This window comes from Nycticebus coucang, chromosome 17 (genome assembly GCF_027406575.1).
Source record: "Nycticebus coucang isolate mNycCou1 chromosome 17, mNycCou1.pri, whole genome shotgun sequence".
NCBI classification, from domain to species: domain Eukaryota; kingdom Metazoa; phylum Chordata; class Mammalia; order Primates; family Lorisidae; genus Nycticebus; species Nycticebus coucang.
In genome coordinates, this window is record NC_069796.1 from 72,179,259 (window position 1) to 72,194,238 (window position 14,980).

Below are 14,980 nucleotides of genomic sequence, written 5' to 3' on the forward strand. Positions count from 1 at the left end.
CATATTTTCATCATGCTGGTTAACATAGCCTTCCTGGCATTTTCTTAGTTATTATGTTGAGACATTTACATTCTACATTTAGTAAGTTTCACATGTATCCTTGTAAGATGCACCACAGGTGTAATCCCACCAATTGCCCTCCCTCCACCCATCCTTTCTCCTTCACTCTTCTCCTCCCCCTTCCCCATATTCTTAGGTCAAATTAGTTTCATAGTAGGGCTGAGTACATTGGATACTTTTTCTTCCATTCTTGAGATACTTTACTAAGAAGAATATGTTCTAGCTCCATCCATGTTAGTCAAGCTGAAAAAACAGTCAGGGACTATATTCCGTTCACAGTAGTGCCAAAGAAGATGAAATATTTGGGCATTTAACAAAGGATGTGAAAGATCTCTATAAAGAGAACTATGAAACTCTAAGAAAAGAAATAGCTGAAAATGTTAACAAATGGAAAAACATACCATGCTCATGGCTGGGAAGAATCAACATCGTTAAAATGTCTATACTACCCAAAGCAATATACAATTTTAATGCAATCCCTATTAAAGCTCCACTGTCATACTTTAAAGATCTCAAAAAAAATAATTCTTTGTTTTGTATGGAATCAGAAAAAACCTCGAATAGCCAAGACATTACTCAGAAATAAAAACAAAGCAGGAGGAATCACACTACCAGACCTCAGACTATACTATAAGTCAATAGTGATCAAAACAGCATGGTACTGGCACAAAAACAGAGAGGTGGATGTATGGAACAGAATAGAGAACCAAGAGATGAACCCAGCTACTTACCGTTATTTGATCTTTGACAAGCCAATTAAAAACATTCAATGGGGAAAAGATTCCCTATTTAACTGCTGGGTGAACCTGCTGGTGACCTGTAGAAGACTGAAACTGGACCCACAACTTTCACCATTAACTAAGATAGACTCTCACTGGATTAAAGATTTAAACTTAAGACATGAAACTATAAAAATACTAGAAGAAAGTGCAGGGAAAACTCTTGAAGAAATTGGCCTGGGCGAATATTTTATGAGGAGGACCCCCCCAGGCAATTGAAGCGGCATCAAAAATATATTACTGGGACCTGATCAAACTAAAAAGCTGCTGCATAACCAAGAACACAGTAAGTAGAGCAAGCAGACAGCCCTCAGAATGGAAGAAGATATTTGCAGGTTATGTCTCCAACAAAGGTTTAATAACCAGAATCCATAGAGAACTCAAACGTATTAGCAAGAAAAGAACAAGTGATTCCATCTCAGGTGGGCAAGGGACTTGAAGAGAAACTTCCCTGAAGAAGAAAGGTGCACGGCCTACAGACATATGAAAAAATGCTCATCATCCTTAATTGTTAGAGAAATGCAAATCAAAACTACTTTGAGATATCTACCTCCAGTAAGATTAGTCCATATCACAAAATCCCAAGACCAGAGATGTTGGCATGGATGTGGAGAAAAGAGATGACTTCTACACTGCTGGTGGGAATGCAAATTAATACATTCCTTTTGGAAAGATGTTTGGAGAACACTTAGAGATCTAAAAGTAGACCTGCCATTCGATCCTACAATTCCTCTACTAGGTATATACCCAGAAGACCAAAAATCACATTATAACAAAGATAATTGTACCAGAATGTTTATTGCAGCCCAATTCATAATTGCTAAGTCATGGAAAAAACCCAAGTGCCCACTGCTCCCTGAATGGATTAATAAATTGTGGTACATGTACACCATGGAATATTATGCAGCCTTAAAGAAAGATGGAGACTTTATCTCTATTTTCTAAAGAAGCTTCATTAGGCTCGGCACCTGTAACTCAAATGGCTAAGGCTCCAGCCACATACATCAAGAGCTAGCAGGTTCAAATCCACCCCAGGCCTGCCAAACAACAATGACAACTACAACCAAAAAATAGCCGGGTGTTGTGGCAGGCGCCTGTAGTCCAGCTACTTTGGAGGCTGAGGCAAGAGAATCACTTAAGCCCAAGAGTTGGAGGTTGCTGTGAGCTGTGACACCATGGCACTCTACTGAGGGTGACAGCTTGAGGCTCTATCTCAAAAAAAAAAAAAAAGCTTCATTAGATTCTGATTTATGTTTTGTTTTTGTTTTCTTTTATTTACAAGAATGCAGGCAGTCTAGTTGGCTGCATTTTTGGGATAAGATTGTTTAATGTTTCAGGTATTATCAACCTGATTTTTCCTTAAATTTAATTTCTCCATAGGACTTTTCCCTCATGGGTTTTGTTTTTGTTTTGAGACAAGAGTCTTGCTCTCTGGTCTTGGCTGGAGTGCAGTGGCATCATCATAGCTCACTGCAACATCCAACTCCTGGGCTCAAGCAATCTTCTGCTTCAGCCTCTCAAATAGCTGGGACTACAGGCATGTACCACCAGGCCTGCCTAATTTTTCTATTTTTTGTAGACACAGAGTCTTGCTCTTGCTTAGGGTGATCTCAAACTCCTGACCTCAAGTGATCTTCTGGCCTTTCAGAGTGCTAGGATTACAGATGTGGGCCACTGCTCCTGGCCATAACTAGTGGTTATAACGGTTATTGATGATGATACTGCTTCATTAGAGATTAGAAAACGGTAGTGTTCTGTCATTCCTACTCCTTTGTCACCTGGGGTTTCCTATGCAGATCTTTGTCACATAATTATTTTGGTTTTTCTGAGATAGAATCTGTGTGAGATACGTGTGTTGGCATTTTTTTAGTTCTATTTTTTTTTTCTTTTCTTTTTTTTTTTTTTTTTGAGACAGTCTTGCTATGTCGCCCTCAGTAGAGTACCGTAGCATCACAGCTTATAGCAACCTCAAACTCTTGAGCTTAAGTGATTTTCTTGCCTCCGCCTCCCAAGATTACAGGTGCCCTCCAGAAAAACGCCCTCCGGCTGTTTTTCTGTTGTTGTAGTTGTCATTGTTGTCTGGCAGGCCTGGGCCCGTTTTGAACCTGCCAGCCCCCATGGCTGGTGCCCTAACCACTGAGCTATAGGCGCTAAACCAGTTTTTTCTTTTTAATCAGTTGTCAGAATAATAGGTTTATTATTTAGCCTCTTCCAGATATTACAAAGGAGTTGTTTGAGCATTATTATGAATGAGTTATATTTTTTGTTTTTCAATCAGTTGCCTTTATTATTTCTTTATATGCTCATATTGTCCCATTTTTGGCTAATGGTACTGTCCTCAAATTGGATTTTCTATTTTATATTGTATTTTTCTTTTGTTTTTCTCAACTTCTATAGTCTTTGATAATTTGTTTTATGGTATATGATATTCCAGGCTCGTTTTGTACAAATTCTGCCTCAGATCTGAAATCAGTCAGATCTCCAAGGAGATCTCTTTGAATGGGAAATATTTAGTAATCATGGTCTCTAGGGCCTAGGGATCATGTTCTTAAGATAATAAAATTTTGAAAATGTTTATTTTATGAGAAAACAGGCACAGAGAAATGAATAACTTCCCAAGGTCTCATAGCTAATAAATGATAAGTCTGAGATACAAGCCTAGGCAGTCTGGCTTCAGAGCTTCAGTTTTTAGCCACCATTTTATACTGCCTTTAGCTTACCAAGGTTCACTTTTCTAAACTGGAAGAACGCATAAAATTATTTACAGCGTAGAGTTATCATGAAGGTTGAAGTTAAGACTTAGCATAACATAGTATTGGGCACATAGTAGCACTCAGATACACAACCATTGTTATTATCATCATGTTCTTTTTTGTCCCTTGTATTCAAGAATTTTGCCTTTTTTATCATGAGTGTGTAAACATAATTGTTTTTCCTTTTCTTTCATTATTCCATATGCTAAGTTCTGCCATGTTTATTTGCTGGGACAGTATTAACTTCTTTACAGCATGTTATTAAAAGCCAATATAAGAATTGATTCTTGGGGCGGCGCCTGTGGCTCAGCGAGTAGGGCGCCGGCCCCACATGCCGAGGGTGGCGGGTTCAAACCCAGCCCCGGTCAAACTGCAACAACAAAAAAAAAAATAGCCGGGCGTTGTGGCGGGCGCCTGTAGTCCCAGCTACTAGGGAGGCTGAGGCAAGAGAATCGCGGAAGCCCAGGAGTTAGAGGTTGCTGTGAGCCGTGTGACGCCACGGCACTCTACTCAGGGTGGTACAGTGAGACTCTGTCTCTACAAAAAAAAAAAAAAAAGAAAAGAATTGATTCTTGGCTGGCACCCGTAGCTAAGTGGTTAGGGCGCTGGCCACATGCTCTGGGGCTGTTGGGTTCAAACCCGGCCTGGGCCTGCTAAACAAAAAAATAGCTGTGCGTTGTGGCAGGCACTTGTAGTCCCAGCTACTAGGGAGGCAGAGGCAAGAGAATTGCTTGAACCCAAGAGTTTGAGGTTGTTATGAACTATGATGCATTGGCACTCTACCTAAAGGGTGACAAAGTAAGATTCTATCTCAATTAAAAAAAAAAAAGAATTGTATCTTTTTCAAAGAGGAAAGCCATGCCTCTAGCTTGAAACCAAAGCATGTTCTGGAGGTGTGCTCTAGTGTGGTAGTACTGTAACAAGGTTGGGAGTGAGTGAGTCCAGAAAACTGCCAGGATATCTAATCTGTGCCCTTACAGCCCCATTGGTCCCCAGACAACCTTAAAAGTAGCCATTTTCCCAAGGTTTCTATTAGATCATGGTAGGAAAATAATATGTAATTTCTTTAGCTCACTCATAAATATTTTCTAAAATATTTTCTTAAATGACTAACCATTCATACTCCTTCAGGATTCTTTTAACATTATTGATAATTTTTTTTTTTTTTTTTTTTTTTAGGTTTTGTGCAAGTGGATGATGGCAGAAAGATTGTGTTTGTCCCAGGGTGTTCTGTACCATTAACTATAGTAAAATCAGATGGAGGTTATACCTATGATACATCTGACCTGGCTGCTCTTAATCAAAGACTATTTGAGGAAAAAGCACATATAATTATCTATGTGGTGGACAGTGGACAAGTGAGTTTGTAGATTTGTTTATGTTCTAACATTGTCTGGTTGGAAGTAATACAATGTGAGGGTGGTAGCATTTGGCACTAGAAAACTGTATAAATTTTCCCCAAAGGCTAAGATTCATAACATAAATGTTAACACAGGAGAAAGAACAGGGTTTGGAGCCAGCCAAACCTGAACAGTCCTAAGCTTTTCTCCATGTTTCCATAATTGGAAAAGAATACTTCTCTGAACCTCAACCACTGTTCTTATTGATGAAGTTGTTGAGAGCTAAAATATAATTGATGTTATTTAAAAACCTTTGAGCATAGTAGAAAGTGTGATAACAGCCTTGCTCTTACTATTTCTTTCTATATAGGGAATAATGGAAGAGCTTTTATAGTAATACTTGCCTCTCAAGATTTGTGTTTGAATTTTACAAATCTTTAATCCTAAGCCCAAGAGCCTTTGAAGTCTTTATTATTATTAGAAAACTAGCAAGTAACATTCTATTTTTGTTGCTTTGTAGTCTGTGCACTTCCAGACAGTATTTGCTGCTGCTCAGATGATTGGTTGGTATGACCCTAAAGTAACTCGAGTGTCCCATGCTGGATTTGGTGTGGTGCTAGGGGAAGATAAGTAAGTTTGGAAAATCTGAATATGGTAATGATATACCTGATTTCCCCATTTCCTTGGAAGAGGCTACATTTCATTTGCTATCATGTGAGAATTAAAGTCTAAGATTTTCTTTAATTTTACTTTTTTTTTTTTTTTTTGCAGTTTTTGCAGTTTTTGGCCAGGGCTGGGTTTGAACCTGCCACCTCCGGTATATGGGGCCCGCACCTTATTCCTTTGAGCCTCAGGTGCCGCCCTAATCTTACACATGTTGTAATAGTAAACCCAGAGCATTGTTTTGTATTTACGTCTGCAGAGAAGTTAGCCTCTTAGGGAGATAGTATGTGCAAAGTTGAATGGAAACCAGATTGTAGATTTAACAGATTATAAAGGGGGTTTCCACTCTCATAGATCGTATTTTATAAAATATATAAAGGTACCTGCTTAGATTTCAGAAAAAACAGTCAACAGTATAGTCCAAGCATTTTGTAAATGTCTTTGATTTTTTTTTTTTTTTTTTTTTAATTTGGCCGGGGCTGGGTTTGAACCCACCACCTCCGGCATATGGGACCGGTGCCCTACCCGCTGAGCCACAGGCGCCACCCCGATTTTTTTTTCTTTTCTTCACAGTTGAACAGTTGGTCAAAAGATGTTAAGTTTATTGAGAATTGAATTAAGTTCTAAAATGCACTGTTCACCTCAAATTTATTTATTCATTTATTTTTTTTTTTGTGACACAGAGTTTCACTTTGTGATCCTTGGTAGAGTACAGTGGCATCACACTCATTGCAACCTCAAACTCTCGGCTGAAGCAATTCTCTTGCCTCAGCCTCCCCAGTAACTGAGACTACAGGTGCCCACCACACCGTCTGGCTAATTTCAGAGACGGGATCTCATTCTTGCTGAGGCTAATCTCAAACTCCTGAGCTCAAGCAATCCACCCACCCCACCCCCCAGCCTCCCAGAGTGCTGGGATTACGGACATGCTCCCAGCACACCTGGCCTTTGAAAAATATTTGTTGAGACCTACATGTGAATATCTGTATTTTCAGTTTTTATGTTTTGCAGTTATTTCCCTACATTCTGTTCAATGTTAAAAATGTGAATACAATCAAATATTTATATGCAGAATTCACAAGCACAAATTCTTTCACATTTAATAATGTATTCACTAATCTCTTAAGATTACCTGCCATTTAAATATTACCATCCCACAGAGGTAGTACTACTTCGAATAACCACGTGAATTAGCTCAAAATGTGGCCAGCCAATGTACAGAAGCCTTAACTGAGCATGTAAAAGGCAGATTAGGTGTGTCAGGGTATTATAGATACTAATTATACATGTACAGAGATCAAAGACCTCCTTAGAAACATTTTCTAGGCCAAGCGCGGTGGCTCATGCCTATAATCCTAGCACTCTGGGAGGCCGAGATGGGTGGATTGCCTGAGCTCATGAGTTCAAGACCAGCCTGAGCAAGAGTGAGGCCCTGTCTCTAAAAATAGCCCAGTATTGTGGTGAGCGTCTGTAGTCCAAACTACTTGGGAGGCTGAGACAAGGGAATCTCTTGAGCCCAAGAGTTTGAGGTTGCTGTAAGCTGTGACACCACAGCACTCTACTGGGGCAACAAAGTGAGACTCTATCTCGAAAAAAGAAACATTTTCTAATTATAATTTGTGACTTTTCTGTGGAGCTATACTTTTTTGAAATCAAAAGATTCTGGACCTTACTATTATGTTTATGATCCTAAGAAAGTTATTGAAAACTTGCTGTTGAGTTTAGTGCCGCTCATAGTAAGTATCTACTTTTTTTTTTTTCCCCAGAGTCTCACTGTGTCACCATGGGTAGAGTGCTGTGGCATCACAGCTCACAGCAACCTCAAATTCTTGGGCTTAAGTGATTCTTCTCCATTAGCCTCCCAGATAGCTGGGACTATAGGTGCCTGCCACAGTGCCCGGCTATTATGCTGTTGTTTTTGCAGTTGTCATTGTTGTCTTAGCTGACCTGGGCTGCCAGCCTCAGTGTATGTGGCTGGCGCTCTACCCACTGTAGAGCTCTGTAGCCACAGCTGCTGCCCAGTATCTTCATTTCTTAATGGTTGGTTTTCACACATTTAGGTGATATTCCTACAGTTGGTTGAAATTAGCAAACTTTCTACATGTCTCATTAGTATTTACGTCTTGGCATTTAATTCATGTGTCATGTAATGATGAAGGGATTCTTGACAATTTTTTTCCTGTGCTCAAGTGTCTGAGTATCATGTAATTATGGCATCTTAGTCCAATTTTTTTTGAAGAGAATAATTTAAATGATAGTTAACCAGTGGCAGCTAACCATATTTTAAATACTTAATATTCTCACAGATTGTGCCATCTGTTTTTAGTGACATTTTGTTTCAATTTTTGGTTACATTGAATTATCCTTTTATTTCATCATCACTTTGCTATCCCTTGGCTGCCCTTCTTTGAGTGCCTGGTATCAGTGGCATTGGCTGGATGCTCCACGTGTGTATACAGATAAGTAGAACATAGCCTCTTTCCTGGAGCAGCCTATGATATACAGCAGCCCAGTCTCCCATGGAGCCTGTGTAAATGTACATGCCAAGCCCCACTGCGAGAGTTATTGACTTATTAGGTCTAAAGTGGCTTTTAGGTATCTGTATTTTAAGAGCTCGATTGGTGGGCAATTCCTGTAGCTCAGGTAGGGTGCCAGCCACATACACCAAGGCTGGCAGGTTCGAACCCAGCCCAGGCCAGCTAAATGACAACTGCAACAAAATAATATTGGGGCTTTATGGCAGGCCCCTGTAATCCCAGCTGCTAGGTATGCTGAGAAGAGCTCGATTGGTATTTAGGCATGCATCCCTCTTAGTGTGACCACTGGTCAGAGACTAACACAAGAAAGAAAAATTCAAGGCAGGCACAGGTAAGAAATAACTGAAAGGATCAGTTATGGAAAATAGAAGCATTGGGAAGGCTTCCTTTAACATACTGACTGACTATGATGATTTTCATGCATCAGAGATGTGGAAGTTTGGACACTCAAGGAGGTTTTGGCATAAAGAAAGCCATGCAAATACATAAGCATTTATGGAATGATTTTAATTCTCTGATAAAGGGCAAGTAGATCCTTTCTAAGGCAAGCTCTGAAAATAAAACTTCAGTAGGAAGTATCACATTTACGTATTTTGGTAGGCTTCGTGTTAGAATAGTATGCTTCATTTTTGCCATTGTCATGTTTGAAGGATTTCTCACCTAAAAGAAAAAAGACAAATTATATACTTGGTGTCATGTAACCTTCTGCTCTGTTTAGTAAAATTCAGTTTTCTCAAAATGCCTTTCAATAGTGCAGCTGCCTAGGGCACTGGTTTTGCCACATCCACAGTGATTCTAATCTGAGTGGGACCAGGCATCTTATTTTTTTGTTTTGTTTTGTTTTTGCATTTTTTGGCCGGGGCTGGGTTTGAACCAGCCACCTCCGGCATATGGTGGGCTCCCTGCTCCATTGAGCCACAGGCACCGCCCCCTTGTTTTGTTTTTATTTGAGACAGAGTACTAGGATTATAGGTATGAGCCACTGCCCAGGCCTTAAGCATCTTACTCTCTAGCTGATGCTGATAAACATCCAGGATTGGTAACCACTGAACAAGAAGAATCATTAAGATAGAGAAATGCAAATAAGATTGCAGTAAAGAATTTGCTCACTTTTCAAACAGTTCTAGAAGCAAACTTTTTTTTTTTTTTAAATAACTATTTTTTGAGACAGTTTCACTCAGTCATCCTGGGTAGAGTGCCTGGTATCATAGCTCACAGTAATCTCAAACTTTAGGGCTCAAGTGATCCTATTCCCTCAGCGTCCAAAGTAGTTGGGACTATAGGTGCCGACCACAATCCCTGGCTAGTTTTTCTATTTTTAGTAGAAAAAAGAATAGCAGAGTCTCACTTTGCTCAGGCTGTTCTCGAACTCCTGAGCTCAGGCAATCCACCTACCTCGGCCTCCCAGAGTTCTTGGATTACAGGCAAAAGCCACCGTGCCCACCTGCCCTATTAGTAGTTTTTCTAAAAGGGTAAAACAACTAAACCAAACTTGGTGTTCCAGGAAAGTGAACAAAATTAACAAATAACTTCTTTCTTTTCCTGTTAAGGGATTGTATGAAGTAGACATGTAGAGAGTTCTATAAGAGGCAAAGGCATAGGAGGATCCTTAGAGGTGAGGGGCTAGACAGGAGAGACACTTGATAGCACCTCGTTACTTTTGGCAGACTGCCTGCTTGCCCACTAGAATAAGGCAGTGTTACCATTGCATCAAGCACCGTCTTAATAGTTCCCAGGGGAAACCCAACAGAAACACAGTTTGTGCTCAGGTCCCTCAAAACTTTTCAGGGTTGAAAAGTTCTGTTTCAAAATCTGTTTGACTAAGGCTTTGGAATTTTTTAGGAAGAAGTTTAAAACACGTTCAGGTGAATCAGTACGCCTCAGAGACCTTCTGGAAGAAGGCCTAAAACGATCCATGGACAAATTGAAGGAAAAAGAAAGAGACAAGGTAATTCAAGGCCTTGTTGGTGTACTATGCATTGTGATTTTCCATTTTTGTTTTCATTGAGAGAACTGAGGAGTATTATAAAGTTCACACCATGCAGGACAGGCTTATGTTGCTTAGATTTTAATGCACAGTAAGTTTGATGCATTGCTGAGCACTTCTTTCTTTCTTGGCTACTGCAGAAGGCTGTGGCTTTCTCTTCCTTTGTTAATGTATGGTATCTCTCTGCTTCTTAGTGGCAGTCCCCCATGATGGGAGAATACTGCCGACTGAAGGGGGTTGCTAGTTCAGCTAACATTAGTGTCTACATCTGCTGAGCTCCTTCTCTGGGAGCATTTGTAAAGAGCTGTCGTAGTCAGTGCTTACCCAAGGCCATTGCTGAGCCATCAGAGCAGGCAGCATGATAGCCATTCATGCACCCTTGGAATAGACTTTGTTTTGCATGGCATTTGGAGGAATTATATCAAAATGAAGAAAACCTAACAAAAAAAATTTTTAAGATGAGAGTAGCAGAGGAGAGGTCAGGGATCGAGATGCCAGGGTCTTACATCGTTTTCTCTCCAGCAAGTGAAGTGATATTTTGGAAGGATACACTGAAGAGTAAAACTACAGAAGGGGAAACTGAGTAGGAGGAGAAGGATGAGAGTAGACATGAAAGGACAAAAAAATGATATTTTATAAGGCTGCATCCTCTCTACCTGTTCCCTTTCCTTTCCAGCAAAGTGAAATGGAAAGTAGTTGTTTTTACTGTCAGTAAATGGTGACCAAGTCTTACCCAGCTGGTATTTCCAAAGTAGTTTTGCTTTTTAACCCTGGCTTAGACAGTGTGGCACAATCAGGTGAAAAGTAGGAAGTTTACTCACCTGTCAGTTTTAGTCTTCTTGATGCTTGATGGCATAAACTACGTTGGCTCTTTCATTTGTTTGATTACCCCAGCTAGTTTTGGGGGCCTTGTTTTCAGAGATAGTTCCTGGTTTGTCACCTAGGCTAGAGTCCAGTGGCCCAATTACAGCTCACTGAAGCCTTGAATTCCTAGGCTCAAGCTATAATCTTGCTTCAGCTATCTGAGTAGCGAGGACTGCTGGCATATGCCACTATGCCTGGCTAATTTTTTTTTTTTTTTTTTGGCTGGGGCCAGGTTTGTACTCGCTACCTCTGGCATATGGGGCCAGCGCCCTACTCCTTGAGCCACAGGTGCCTCCCGCTGACTTTTTTTTTTAATATTTTTGTAGAGGTAGAGTCTTAGATTTTTAAGTTTAAGCAGTCCTCCTGCCTCAGCCTCCCTTACCCCCTGAAGTGCTAGGATTACAGACATGAGCCACCTCACCCAGTCTCAACTAGTATTTTTTTTTTTTTTTTTGAGACAGAGTCTATGTTGCTCTCAGGAGAGTGCTGTGGTGTCACAGCTCACAGCAGCCTCCAACTCTTGGACTTAAGCGATTCTCTTGCCTCACCCTCCCAAGTAGCTGGGACTACAGGCATCCACCAGAATACCCAGCTAGTTTTATTTATTTATTTATTTATTTATTGTCATTGTTGTTTAGCATACCTGGGCCAGAATCAAACCCGCCAGGCTTGGTGTATGTGGCTGACACACTACTCACTGAGCTACAAGTGCCAAGCCCTCAACTAGTATTTTTATTTTATAAGTTAATTTACCTACAATAAAATGGTGTAACTTGAGGAGTTTTTACATACATATGTCTTATAATACTACTCAATTAAGATAAATTTCTAGCACCTCAGAAACTTTTACTATAAATCACTTTTGTTTATTCTGGTATTTCACATAAATGAAATCATAAAGGATGTCCTCTTTTCCACACACATGAGCAGTTCGTTTGTTTTTATTGCTGAGTTGTATTCACTTGAATGGATATGCTGCATTTTGTTACATTTACTCCTAGGGTAGGGTCCTAACTGCTGAACTCCTAAGGCTCTTCTGGTCTCCTAACCGTACCTTTCACCCTGCTGCCGCGGGGCCTGCCCAGCACCACACAGCTGCTGACATCGCCACTCAGCGTTCTAATCACCTCCTTACTCTTTTCTGATAGGTTTTTTGGGAGTCTTGCCTTGTGCATGCCAGCTATATGACAAGTTCAAAGACATTTTTCTCATGAGCTTTTCAGTCCTCTCAGTTCCTTCCTTTTGGGATTTTTGTTCTCACTTGTTTGGCAGCCCCATTCTCTGAATTCTGTGGTGCTGACCCAGTAAGAACACTTCTTTCTGCTTGGGGTCTGTACCGCCGTACCCTGCCCAGAGTGATGTGGAAAACGCCCTCGGGGGAAGCCAAGTGAATATGGACTCGCTCCCTGTGCTTTCCTTCTCTCAGGAATTACAGCCCCTCGGACTTTGCTCGCGTTAATGCTCTGCAGTGACTTTCAACAGTTGCTTTACAGATTTTACCCACCTATTTTTTTCTTTTTAAAGCCAGAGTCTCACTCAGTCACACCGGGGTTGAGTGCCGCTCATAACAACTTCAGATTCTTGGGCACAAGTGATCCTGTTATCTCAGCTCCCAAGTAGCCAGGACTACAGGTTCCTGCCACAATGCCTGGATAGTTTTTCTGTTTGTAGAGATGGGGTCTCACTTTGCTCAGGATGGTCTCAAACTCCTAAGCTTAAATAGTCCACCTGCCTTGGCCTCCCAGAGTGCTAGGATTACAGGCATGAGCCACCACACCCAGTCTCAACTTTTTTTTTTTTTTTTGAGACAGAGTGTCAAGCTGGGTAGAGTGCTCTGGCATCACAGCTCACAGCAACCTCCAGCTCCTGGGCTTAAGCGATTCTCTTACCTCAGCCTCCCAAGTACCTGGCACTACAGGCACCGCCACAGCACCCGGCTATTTTTGATTGTAGTTATGGTTGTTTGGCAGGCCCGGGCTGGATTCGAACCTGCCTGCTCCGGTGTATGTGGCTGGCACCCTAGCCACTTGAGCTATAGGTGCCGAGCCATGCCCCAGTTTTTTTTGAAGAGACATGGTCTTGCTCTGTTGCCCAGACTGAGTGCAGTGGTGCCAACAAAGCTTGCCACAGCCTCTGATTCCTGGACTCAAGTGACCCTTCTCACTTCAGCCTCATGTGTAACTGAAACTAATGAGTATGTGTTACCATACCCAGCTAATTTTTTTATGTTTTTATAGAGACAGGGTCTTACTGTGTTGCTGAGCTTGATCTCAAACTCCTGTACTCAAGCAATTCTCTCACTGCAGCTTCCCCAAAGTGCTAGGATTATAGGCATGAGCCACCATGCCCAACCTTTATCCAGATTTTAAGTAGTTGATTTTGGTGGAAAGGGTTATTCTTTCTTTCTTTTGGAGACAGTCTCACTTTGTCACCCTTGGTAGAGTGCTTTGGCGTCAAAGCTCACAGCAACCTCAAACTCGGGGGCTTAAGTAATTCTCTTGCCTCAGCCTCCCTAGTAGCTGGGACTACAGACACCCACTCCATACCCAGCTATTTTTAGAGATGGAGATCTCGCTCTTGTTCAGGCTGGTCTTGAACTCCTGAGGTTATTCTGCTACAAGCTGCTTTATCACCGCCAGCCAGAAATTCTTTTTTTTTTTTTTTTTTAATTTGGCCGGGGCTGGGTTTGAACCCACCACCTCCGGCATATGGGACCGGCGCCCTACCCGCTGAGCCACAGGCGCCGCCCAAGCCAGAAATTCTTGATCACTCACTTGGAGTCTTAATAATGCTGTGGGACTGGGCGGTGCCATGGCTCAAGGAGTAGGGCGCCGGTCCCATATGCCGGAGGTGGTGGGTTCAAACCCAGCCCTGGCCAAAAAAAAAAACATAAAAAAAAATAATGCTGTGGGACACACAACAAAATGTTAGCAGAACAATAGAATCAGTTCTTTGTTTCACCTTTGATAAACTGTTGATTTCAGTTAATTATTTGACTCTAATTTTTCAAACTCTTGGGCTCAAGTGATTCTCTTGCCTCAGCCTCCCAAGCAGCTGGGACTACAGGCACCTACCACAACGCTCGGCTATTTTTTGATTGTCGTTGTCATGGTTGTTTGGCAGGCCCAGGCTTGGTTCAAACCCATCCGCTACGGTGTATGTGGCTGGCACCCTAAGCACTGAGCTACAAGGCACCGAGCCAACTCTTGAGTTTTTATTGTTACTAATATTTTACTCTATTACTTCGTTTCCTATAACCTCAGAATGTTCATGGTGTAGATATGAATAATTGGTGCTTTGTGTTTCATACCTATTGAGTACATCAGGAAAAAGTACTCATGCTGACACTTGGCATTTTACAAATTCATTTTCTCATAGGAGTATGCTTCATTGTGCATAGCTGATGAGTTTTATATCTTCATTATTCTTGTACATTGGCCCATGTCTGTCTTCGTGTCAATGTTTAGTAAAGTTTATTGATAAAAGAGCACTATTAGATGCTTCCTACCCCTCTCTTCTGCCTATGAGACCCAGAGCAATCAGTGAGCTATGAATTAATTGGGTCTTTCCCCCCAAAGGTCTTAACTGCAGAGGAATTGAAGGCTGCTCAGACATCTGTTGCTTATGGCTGTATCAAATATGCTGACCTTTCTCATAACCGGATGAATGATTACATCTTCTCTTTTGATAAAATGCTAGATGACAGAGGAAACACAGCTGCTTACTTGTTGTATGCCTTCACAAGAATCAGGTAATTGTGGGTCGATAGCGCTTTACTTATTTATTGATTTTCAGACAGAGTCTCACTCTATTGCCCAGGCTAGAGTGCTGTGGCATCAGCCTAGCTCATAGCAACCTCAGACTCCTGGGTTCAAGTGATCCTCCTGCCTCAGCCTCCCAAGTAGCTGGGACTAGAGGTACCCACTACGATGCCCAGCCGATTTTTCTATTATTGGTAGAGACAGGCTCTTGCATTTGCCCGGGCTAGTCTGCTAAC

At 41.4% G+C, this 14,980-nt stretch overlaps 1 protein-coding gene across 1 annotated transcript in view; it reads left to right on the forward strand.

Moving 5' to 3' along the window:
• Positions 1-14,980, forward strand: part of RARS1 (arginyl-tRNA synthetase 1) — a 38,638-nt gene that overhangs the window by 21,171 nt on the left and 2,487 nt on the right. The window contains exons 10-13 of the mRNA XM_053567491.1: positions 4,772-4,950; positions 5,453-5,562; positions 9,975-10,080; positions 14,562-14,734. Coding sequence (XP_053423466.1) covers positions 4,772-4,950; positions 5,453-5,562; positions 9,975-10,080; positions 14,562-14,734 — 568 coding nt within the window. The remainder of the gene's footprint in view (positions 1-4,771; positions 4,951-5,452; positions 5,563-9,974; positions 10,081-14,561; positions 14,735-14,980) is intronic.